Source organism: Otolemur garnettii, unplaced genomic scaffold (genome assembly GCF_000181295.1).
Source record: "Otolemur garnettii isolate 467f Iridium unplaced genomic scaffold, OtoGar3 scaffold00002, whole genome shotgun sequence".
NCBI classification, from domain to species: domain Eukaryota; kingdom Metazoa; phylum Chordata; class Mammalia; order Primates; family Galagidae; genus Otolemur; species Otolemur garnettii.
Genome location: NW_003852397.1, coordinates 50,223,747 through 50,234,905, shown reverse-complemented (window position 1 = coordinate 50,234,905; position 11,159 = coordinate 50,223,747). Strand labels below are relative to the sequence as shown.

The 11,159-nt window shown below is 36.4% G+C and overlaps 1 protein-coding gene across 7 annotated transcripts in view; it reads left to right on the top strand.

Moving 5' to 3' along the window:
* CLASP2 (cytoplasmic linker associated protein 2) overlaps positions 1 to 6,677 on the top strand; it is a 216,714-nt gene extending 210,037 nt beyond the window's left edge. For all 7 annotated transcript variants that reach the window (XM_023513932.1, XM_023513941.1, XM_023513940.1 and 4 more), the window contains 2 exons: positions 3,070 to 3,186; positions 4,951 to 6,677. In XM_023513932.1, the coding sequence (XP_023369700.1) occupies positions 3,070 to 3,186; positions 4,951 to 5,037 (204 nt within the window). In that variant the 3' untranslated portion in view covers positions 5,038 to 6,677. The remainder of the gene's footprint in view (positions 1 to 3,069; positions 3,187 to 4,950) is intronic.
* The last annotated feature ends 4,482 nt before the right edge of the window (positions 6,678 to 11,159 follow it).

The following is an 11,159-nucleotide window of genomic DNA, read 5'->3' as shown; positions in this document are numbered from 1 at the left end:
GTACTCTACCAAGGGGGACAGCTTGAGGCTCTGTCTCAAAAAAAAAGAAAGAAAGAGGTAGAAGGAGATTACACACATACACAGAAGATGGAAACAAAGTTTGAAATGATTTGGCCTTAAAACTAGGAATACCAATTTGAGGTTTTTGGTAATTGCTACAACAGCCACAGGTAATTAATACAGATCTGAGTAGACATTTCTCCAAAGTTATCCTCTTGAATGCAACTCAGATAATGCTGATGTTACTCCCTGCTTAAAACCCTTCAGGCGTTTCCATCGACAGAAAAATCCACATGTCTTGTGCCAGTTCACTCAGCTGGCTGTATTTACCCTCCCCTCTTCCTTATGGATTCCAGTTATCATTTAATTGATTTATTAAATAATGCATAGAAAGCACTGAGCTCTATCTCACTATGGGGGTCACTGCATGTGTACTTTGTCTGGTGTACTCATCCTCATCCCTTTGTGTTTTAATTTATTCTTGTCATCCTGCAGGTCTCAATTTAACACTGAGCCATACACTGAGTGTTTTCTGGCTATCATATTCCTAATCCCACTTTCTGCCCAAAGTACCTCCTTCTGTCGTGTGATTCTGTAACTGTGCTGGGTCAGGATAGTGTGTATCCTGCTGGACACAACATTATTACCTGGCCTGTTCTTGTCACATAACAGGCACCTAAGTATTGGAATACTGAATGTATTGTATTCTTTGCAGTATTATTTGTGACAGGAAAAATTTAGCAGGAGGAAGGTTGGGAAGGGAGGACTTAAACTTATAACATTATAGAACGGTTATATTAGGAAACATACTAAATGGATGCCTCATATCATTACTGTAAAAACCATATATAAATACTAATATACATTATAATTACAATCATATAAAAATGGTGGAAGAAAATAAAATTAACATAGTTTGATTTTGTTATGAAGAATATATTTCTTCTAGCTGCATACCTATTGATATTTTAATAATTTTGCAATTGTTTTAAAAAGAAAATGATCAATATTTTAATGGAGATGAACTCTGTTTTCCCCTGGATAAAATGTGCATATACATTCTGTTAGCTTTTGGAATAGAGAAATAGTGTAATCAAAAGCATAAATAAGGAGATGGGCAGGGAAATGGGAAATGTTGGTCGGAAACAGGGGACAAAGTTTCAGTTAGGAGAAATAGGTTCAATCTAGTAATCTATTACATAGCACAGAGACTATAGTTAATAAACATACTCTTTTTAGTAAAGTATCTCAAGAATGGAAAAAAGTATTCAGTGTGCTCAATACTATTATGAAACCTATATATAATCACCTACAGATTATTACAAATGATATAACACAACTATGATCCAGAAAGAAGGCAAGAAGAGGAGGAAGAGGGGAGGGGAGGGGAAAGGGCAGGAGGAGGGAAGATACTCAATAGGACCTCACATACTGTGCACAATGCAATGGTAAATTTTAAAAAAAAGTCCAGGCATGGTGGCTCACACCGATAATCCTAGCGCTCTGGGAGGCCAAGGAAAGTGGATTGCCTGAGCTCACAGGTTCTAGACCAGCCTGAGCCAAAGTGAGACCTTGTCTCTAAAAATAGCCAGGCATTGTGGCAGGCACCTGTAGTCCCAGCTACTTGGGAGGCTGAGATAAGAGAATTGTTAAGCCCAAGAGTTTGAAGTTGCTGTGAGCTATGACTCTGCAGCACTCTACTAAGGGTGACAAAATGAGACTCTGTCTCAAAAAAAAAAAAAAGAAGAAGAATGGTGTATTTCAAAATAACTAAAAGAATGGATTTTAAATGGTCTCACCACAAAGAAATGGTAAGTATCTGAGGATATAAGTATGTTAATTAGCCTAATTTTATCATTCCAAAATGTACATGTATAAAAATACCACTTAGTACCCCATAAATAATGTATAGTTATTATTTATCAATTTTTTTAAAACTTTAAAATTATTTTTAAGATAAAACAAGGTCATTTATGACCAAAAAAATAAAAAAAACCTTAAGGGGAACAGTTTGCACAGACTGGATTTATTTGAGAAAATATTGATAATTGCAGGTATGGAACAGACATAATGTTTACTTAGGCCTAAATTATAGAATTACCTTGACTGCCAAGCTGAAGAATTCATCAGGGCATGGTGGCTGTGCTTGTGATCCTAGCACTCTGGAAGGCTGAAGGAAGGATCACCTGAACTCTGGAGTTTAAGACCAGACTGAGCAAGAGAAAATTAGAAAAATTAGAAAAATTTTTCAAATTTTGAAATAGAAAAATCAGCTGGGCAAGGTGGTGCATGCCTGTATCCCAGCTATCAGCAAGGCTGAGGCAGGAGGATCATTTGAATCCACGAGATCGAGGTTCCTGTGAGCTAGGCTGATGCCACCACATGCTAGCCTGGACAACAGAGTAAGACTGTATCTCAAGAAAAATTTTAAAAAGCCAGGCATAGTGGCTCACACTTGTAATCCTAGCACCCTGGGGAGGCCAAGTCAGATAGATTGCTTGAGCTCAGTTTCAAGACCCGGCTGAGCAATAACAAGACCCCGTCTCTTAAAAAAAAAAAAAAAATTAACTGGGCGTGGTAGCAGGCACTTGTAGTCCCAGCTACTCTGGAGGCTGAGACAAGAGAATCACTTGAGCCCAAGAGTTTGAGGTTGCTGTGACCTGTGACACCATGGCACGCCACTCCTGGGCAACTGAGTGAGACTCTGTCTAAAAAAAAAAAAAAAACAGGAAAGAGTTCAGCTTTTTCTAGCTGTAGGAAAGGTAGTCTGGAGACTTTTTGCAAAATGAATTGGCAAAGGGGGTAGCCTTAAAATCAGAAGTGCCACTTTCCAGGATAAGTAAGAAAAACCCGATAAAGAGGGATAACACTAGGCTGAGGGTGAGACAGAAGTGAAAAGAGAGAAGTGTATGTGTACGCCTGAAAAAGTTGAAAAGTTAACTTAGCTTGGCAGAGTTTTCTTTCCTATGTATGCTTGAAATCTCATCTTTGAGTTGTATCTTCTATCCTGTTGAAAAGGTAGTTTTCTCAGATCCTGCAGGAGTACTAACAATAGATTTTTCTCCCTAGGGTTATGATAATTCAGAAAGCAGTGTTCGGAAAGCTTGTGTCTTCTGCCTGGTGGCTGTTCATGCAGTAATTGGTGATGAACTAAAACCACATCTCAGTCAGCTCACTGGCAGTAAAGTAAGTAATGCTCCTTTGTTTTAAAGATGGTGGCCATGGTACATTCTTCAAAATTAATTTAGTTGTGTGTGGGGGCTAACAGGTAAATTTATTATTCTGCTTTTAATAAGTAATCCTTTGATCCTACAATTTGCCCTTATTCCTCCTGTTTTGTATTTTATCTGTTTCTGCTATACTATTTTGTCACTCAGGTGAAGTTAGCAGTTTGGTAGGGTGGTTGGTAGATATCTTGTGAGAGAAAATGCTACAGTTTATGGTTATCTATAAAGGCCAATTGATGGCTGGGCATGGTGGCTCACACCCGTGGTCCTAGCACTCTCAGAGTCTGGCAAGAGGATCACTTGAACCCAGGAGTTTGAGGTTGCTATGAGCTAAGCTGATGCCACCATACACTAGCCTGAGTAACAGAGTAAGATTTTGTCTCAAAAAAAAAGGCAAACCTTCAAAAGCAATTAAAAGTCAACACTTTATCAGAAGGCGACCAGTGAATACTGTTACATATGAAGACAAAAAATAGATGAAAAAAATAATTTTAATTATTTTTTTATTTTTATTTTCTTGTTTTTTATTTTTTTTATTTATTTTTTTTTTTGTAGAGACAGAGTCTTACTTTATCACCCTCGGTAGAGTGCCATGGCGTCATACAGCTCACAGCAACCTCCAACTCTTGGGCTTAGGTGATTCTCTTGCCTTAGCCTCCCAAGTACTGCTGGGACTACAAGTGCCCGCCACAATTCCCAGCTATTTTTTTGTTACAGTTTGGGATATGGGGCTGGTGTCCTACCCACTGAGCTATAGGCACTGCCCTACTTGCTTATTTTTTTTTTATTTCCTTGCCTCACCCTATGCTCTGAGCTGAGTGCAATGACATTACAGCTCACTGCAACCTCAGACTCCAGCTGTGGGCATCCTGCCACCTCAGCCACTGGAAGCTGCTGGGATTATAGGCATTCACTGTGGTGCCCAGCTGGGTTTTTTGATTTTTTTTTTTTTTTTTTTTTTTTTATGAGTGGTGTCTCACTCTCACTCAGGCAAGTCTCAAACTCCTGAGCTCAAACAATTCTCCCTCCTCAGCCTCCCACAGTGCTGGGATTATAGGCGTGAGCCACCACATCCAGCTAAAAAAAAAATTCTAAATAACATTAGATGAAAAAGAACACATTAGAATACAGAATTGTATGTACATTGATTATAAGCTTCATAAAAACACAATCTCATACTAGTCAAGAATGCAAACTGACCCAGAGAAATCACAAACATTCTTATTAAAATGGCAGTAGCATGGTAGTGTAGGATCTCAGATTCTAGAAGCCCAATTGTCTGGCCCACTTTATGACCATCCCTGGGATCTTAGGCAGTAACTTAACCATCCTGTATTTTGATTTCCTCAACTGTAAAATGTGAAAATAAAGAGATAACGTAAAGCATGTTGTACTTAAATGTTTGTCATATTGTTTTAATGGTGACTTCTTTTTCTGAGTTTACCTTAGTATTTTCTATGTTATCAACTACAACAAGTTTTGGAAAGGCACGGTAGGCTATTTGGTCATGAACAAAACTCTTTAAGACTTAAAAATATTTTTTTGTAATTTTTAATTATCAGTAATAACTTGGCATTGTAATAACTCCAACCTCAAGTCTGTCTTTCAAAGTTTAGACATACATATATGTAGATATGTTTGTATGTAAGTGTTTTAGTGGTCATCTTATCATAATTGAGAGCAGCTTACTCAAATGACATGTTTGTTTGGCTCAAATCTGCAGATGAAGCTACTGAATCTTTACATCAAACGTGCACAAACAGGTTCTGGAGGAGCTGATCCCACTACTGATGTTTCTGGACAAAGTTAGTGAAGCTCATCAAAGTGAACCAGGTCTCTCGTAGGACAGACAGACCACCCTCATCAATGAAAGGAAATTCTCAAATACATCCTTTGGAACTTAACCATTGTTTCCCACTTTGAGTTTTTTGTTTTGTTTCATTTTGTATTTTCTGTAACAGAGGGCTACCCTCAGTCTGCATGTAACATTTATGATAGTTACTCCAAATTCAAGAAGAAGCAGTATTAACATCAATTGATCAATACAAAGTAATTTTCGATCTAATTCATCATTTCACATTTGTACTTTGTCTTCCCATTGACCTTTGCCAGTGTTATAAATTGTATAAATTTTTTTAAATGCTGGTTAAACAGGAATGCTTAAAGCTTTAAAAGTTTAACAGTCTAAAACATGTTTTTGCCTTTATTCAACTGCAGAATAATATTTTTATTGCTATTTTGAGTTTTGTTCCGTATCATGTCCTATGCTAGAAATATTGAAATGATGTGCAACAAAGCAGGACTAATTTGAGCTTCGACTGGACTCTCGTTGGTGTGATGGTGATACATGTCATTAGTTGCAACTTCTTTGGGGTGTTCTTCAGACCTCAGAGACACATGTTACTGAATCAGCCAGTTCTGTAAAACTGATATTGTTTGTTGGTTATTAATCTTGCCATCTTTATTTAAAACCGTGTCCCTTCTCTGATCCCTTAAGAAAGCTGCACCAAATCATCTGCCTGTTTTTTTCTTGGTACATACTGAAATGGAAGGTTTTATTGCAAGGTTTTTTAGTTTGTTTATCTTTGTTGTGAATGATGCTTTTTTGTATTTATTAATATCAAATTCACTTATGAATAAACTTGTCAATAGAAACAGACAAAAAGAAAATCAAGTGCATGTGTGTCCTTGACCGTCTTCTGTTTCTCATTTAATAAATAAACTAATTATTAAGACATGGGAGTTGACCAGCACCTTTTCTTTAAATGGTGGAACCTGGTTTCCTTTTACCATGACATTGTCTTACTTGAAAACATTGATCCTGATGAGAGAGAAGATGGTGCCAAGGCTATCTTTGTATAATGGGCTCAAATTCTCTACCTCTTCAGGGCTAATACTTTTAACTGAGCTGCTGCCTATAGTGTCTTTTGGGAAACTACTTAAAGGGTGATTTTCTGTTTTTAACAATTTTTTTTAATCACCTTTTGCTACACCTGTTCTTTTCATGTGCAGCCAAACTTTAAAAACTTACCAGTTATGGTGAAAGGCCAAATTAGACAATTTGGAACCAGGATACTAATGATTTCTCATCTTGACTATTTTTTTTTAATCCTAACATAACGTGAATTTGATTGGAAAGGCAAATAGCTATTAGGAAAGCAGTTTGCTATCATTACAGAGTTATCTGTACTTTCTTTGTTTAATTGAAGAAATGTAGAAATGTATGTAAAGAATTTAAGACAAGAGTACTGAATGGATGATTTGTCATAGGCTTTCCCCTTTTTCTGTTTCTGTCCTAGCAGCAGGAAAATAGTTTCTCTAAATCCTTCCCTTTTACTTGTAACAATTTTGTTTTCTACTGTTAATTACATTGTGTATTTATAGTTCTATGCTTACTGTTGTGCATATACTGGCAATAAAACTGTACATAACATTACTTGAAAAAGTTAATAATGTATATCAGTTTTTCTGCCTCACTGTGTAATGAGTCACTTATAACTAGGTTGTGCGTATGTGTGTGTGCTTAGAAGGTCTTGTACCAATGGTGTTCTTATGAATTTTGTATTTGCATCTGAGAAGAAAAGATTTATCAAGAGTAGTAGTCAGAATCAAATGTATATAGTTATATACACGTGTATATATTACAGCTTATCTTTAACAAGGAAAGTGGTTTTAAACATTGAATTCTTCTCAGTAGCATTTTATGTGCTATGACCTTTGGGTATGTTTTGTAATCATTTTGAATCAAATATTGATTTAATTTTGACCCCTGGCTTAAAGTACTGCTTTAACTATTATTGACAACTAAGTAGAGTGACTTAAGCTGAATAATAACTCTAACTGAAATGTTAGATCAAGCACTTGGCAACAACAGGCACTTAAGAAATGAATCAACTACACAATAAAAAGTGTAGTTTAATATGTTTCAATGAAAGTTAATATATGTAAACAAGAAAGAAAATCATGTTTAAAAGTTTACAATTTCATTTGACAAGATTATGAGAAAGTTATTGATTATTTAAAGCACTATATGCAATATACCTTTAATTTGTTCATTCAAGAAACATACTTAGATGTCAGCTGTTAAAAAATGGTCACAAAAAACTGCTTAAATGTTTTCCTCCCGCTTTTCTCCCCCAAACTAATTATCAATGTCATTCATTTACTGCACTGCTCAGAACTAATTAAAAACATATTAATCCAGATCATAAAACATGTTTGTTTCTTCTGGGTTTCAAAATCTAGTTTGGGTTTGAACCTGAGACTTCAAATTGAGAGTTAGTCTGCTGTGTTCCTTCATATTTGATTCTCACTAACTTTTAAGTCAAAATGACTTCTCACCATCAAGTTATGTCTTACAGTAAACAACTGGAATCTTATTATTAGGCCAGGTCTATTGGTAAATTCAAGTGTAGCTTATAATGATTGTTTTAAAATAACATAGTAAATAGAAATGAGAATTAGTAAATTATTCATAAAATTATAAATAATTGAGGTTTTTAAATTTAATCTTTTATGTATTTAGTATTATTTTAGCTCATTTTATTGCAAATAGTATAGTTGTGCAGCTTTGTAAAAGAAAGGTCTTGAATTCAGCTATTAAAATATGTCCATTAAAAAAGTTATCATCTTTATTGTAGAATATTTGGACAATAATGAAAAGCTGAAAAAATTACCTCTGACATCACCACTTGAGGTAATTTGTATAGCTATTTTGTAGAACACTTGAAGATAGCAAGATTGGGCTCTGTCCCCGTAGTACAGTGGTTACGGTGATAGTGATACACTGAGGCTGGCAGGTTCGAACTCAGCGCAGGCCAGCTAAACAACTGCAACAAAAAAATAGCCAGGCACTGTGGTGAGCGCCTATAGTCCCAACTATTTGGGAGGCCGAGGCAAGAGAATCACTTAAGCCCAACAGTTTGAGGTTGCTGTGAGCTGTGACATAACAGCACTCTACTAGGGCGACATAGACTGTCTCAAAAAGAAAGCAAGATTGAAAACATAAGGAAATGTTAAATTTGATCAACCAGAAGAGTGATAAACATTTTGAATACTTCTGTTTTTCTACACATGTATGTAACAATACCTTTGAATATATTAATTTTTCTTGTAAAAGGTAACTTCTAAAAGTATTCCACTATATGTTTACTTGTTGATAATCACTGGATATGCTTATAACAAATGCCTTCATCTTTGGCAAATCTCCAGTTATTTCATACAGGGGAATTTTATAGGTGATTTTAAGATGAAATTGCTAAATATAGAAAGTCATTGTTTATTTCAGAATCTACTAGTTGTTTAAATAGCTGAGTTTATTCTTTTTATTCTTTTTTATTAAATCATAGCTGTGTTCATTAATATAGTTGTGGGGTACAGTGTGTTGGTTTTATATACAATTTGAAATATTTTTGTCAAACTGGTTAACATAGCCTTCATAGGATTTTCTTAGTTACTGTGTTAAGACATTTATATTCTACATTTAGAAGTTTCACATCCTGGTTCGGCACCTGTGGCTCAAGTGGCTTACGCACCAGCCACGTACACCCAAGGTGTTGGGTTCAAATCCAGCCTGGGCCCGCCAAATAACAATGGTGGCTGCAACCAAAAAATAGCCAGGTGTTGTGCCGGACACCTGTGGTCCCAGCTACTCGGGAGGCTGAGGCAGGAGACTCACTTGAGCCCAGGAGTTGGAGGTTGCTGTGAGCTGTGATGCCACGGTACTCTACCCAGGGGGACAGCATGAGGCTCCTGTCTCAAAAAAAAAAAAAAAAAAAGTTTCACATCCTTGTAGGATGCATTGTAGGCGTAGTCCCACCAACCACCCTCCCTCCACCCATGCTTCCCCCTCTCCTCTCCCTCCACCCTTTCCCCATATTCTTGGGCTATAATTGGTGATAGCTTTCATATGAAAGCTATAAATTAGTTTCATAGTAGGGCTGAGTACATTGGATACTTTTTCTTCCATTCGTGAGACACTTTGCTAAGAAGAATATATTCCAGCTCCATCCATGTAAACATGAAAGAGGTAAAGTCTCCATCTTTCTTTAAGGCTGCATAATATTCCATGGTATACATATACCACAATTTATTGATCCATTCATGTGTCAATGGGCACTTGGGCTTTTTCCATGACTTAGCAATTATGAATTGGGCTGCAATAAACATTCAGTTACAAATATCTTTGTTACAGTGTGATTTTTGGTCTTATGGATATATACCTAGTAGAGAAATTGTAGGATCAAATGGCAGGTCTATTTTTAGTTCTCTCAGTGTTCTCCAAATACCTTTCCAAAAGGAACATATTAGTTTGCATTCCCACCAGCAGTGTAGAAGTTTTCCCCTTTTCTCCACATCCACACCAGCATGTCTGGTGTTGGGATTTTGTGATGTGGGCTAATCTTACTGGAGTTAGATGATACCTCAAAGTAGTTTGATTTGCATTACTCTGGTGATTAAGGATGATGAGCATTTTTTCGTATGTCTGTAGGCCATGCACCTATGTTCTTCAGAGAAGTTTCTCTTCAAGTCCCTTGCCCACCCTGATAGAGGATCACTTGTTCTTTTCTTGCTAATTCGTTTGAGTTCTCTGTGGATTATGGTTATTAAACCTTTGTTGGAGACATAACCTGCAAATATCTTCTCCCATTCTAAGGGTTGTCTACTTGCTTTACTTACTGTGTTCTTGGCTGTGCAGAAGCTTTTTAGTTTGATCAGGTCCCAGTAGTGTATTTTTGATCTTGTTTCAATTGCCCAGGGTGAGGGGTCCTCCTCATAAAATATTCACTCAGGCCATCTCTTCAAGTGTTTTCCCTGCACTTTCTTCTAGTACTTTTATAGTTTTATGTCTTAATTTTAAATCTTTAATTCAGTGAGAGTCTATCTTAGTTAGTGGTGAAAGGTGTGGATCCAGTTTCAGTCTTCTACAGGTCACCAGCCAGTTCGCCCAGCACCATTGTTAAATAGGGAATCTTTTCCCCACTGAATGTTTTTAATTGGCTTGTCAAAGATCAGATAATGATAAGTATCTGGGTTTATCTTTTAGTTCTCTATTCTGTTCCATACATCCACCTCTCTGTTTTGGTCATTATTAACTTATAGTATAGTCTGAGGTCTGATAGTGTGATTCCTTCTGTTTTGTTTTTATTTCTGAGTAATACTATGCTGTTTTGATCATTATTGGCTTATAGTATAGTCTGAGGTCTGATAGTGTGATTCCTTCTGCTTTGTTTTTATTTCTGAGTAAAGTCTTGGCTATTCCAGGTTTTTTCTGATTCCATATAAAACGAAGTATTTTTTTCAAGATCTTTAAAGTATGACAGTTCATAGTATAGAGCTTCAATAAGAATTGCATGAAAATTATATATTGCTTTGGGTAGTATGGACATTTTAACAATGTTGATTCTCCCCAGCCATGAGCATGGTATGTTTTTCCATTTGTTAACATTTTCAGTTATTTCTTTTCTTAAGAGTTTCATAGTTCTCTTTATAGAGATCTTTCACGTCCTTTGTTAGGTAAACTCCCAAATGTTTCATCTTCTTTGGCACTACTGTGAATGGAATAGAGTCCTTGACTGTTTTTCACCTTGACTATTGCTGGTATATATAAAGGCTACCAATTTATGAGTATTGATTTTGTAACCTGAGATGCTGCTGTATTCCTTGATCACTTCTAAGAGTTTTGTAGTAGAATCCCTGGTGTTTTCCAGGTATACAATCATATCATCTACGAAGAGTGAAAGTTTCATCTATTCTGACCCTATATGGATACCCTTGATCGCCTTTTCTTGCCTAATTGCGGTGGCTAAGACTTCCTTTACAATGTTAAAAAGCACTGGAGACAATGGGCAACCTTGCCTGGTTCCTGATCTGAGTGAAAATGATTTCAATTTAACTCCATTCAATACGATATTGGCTGTGGGTTTGCTGTAG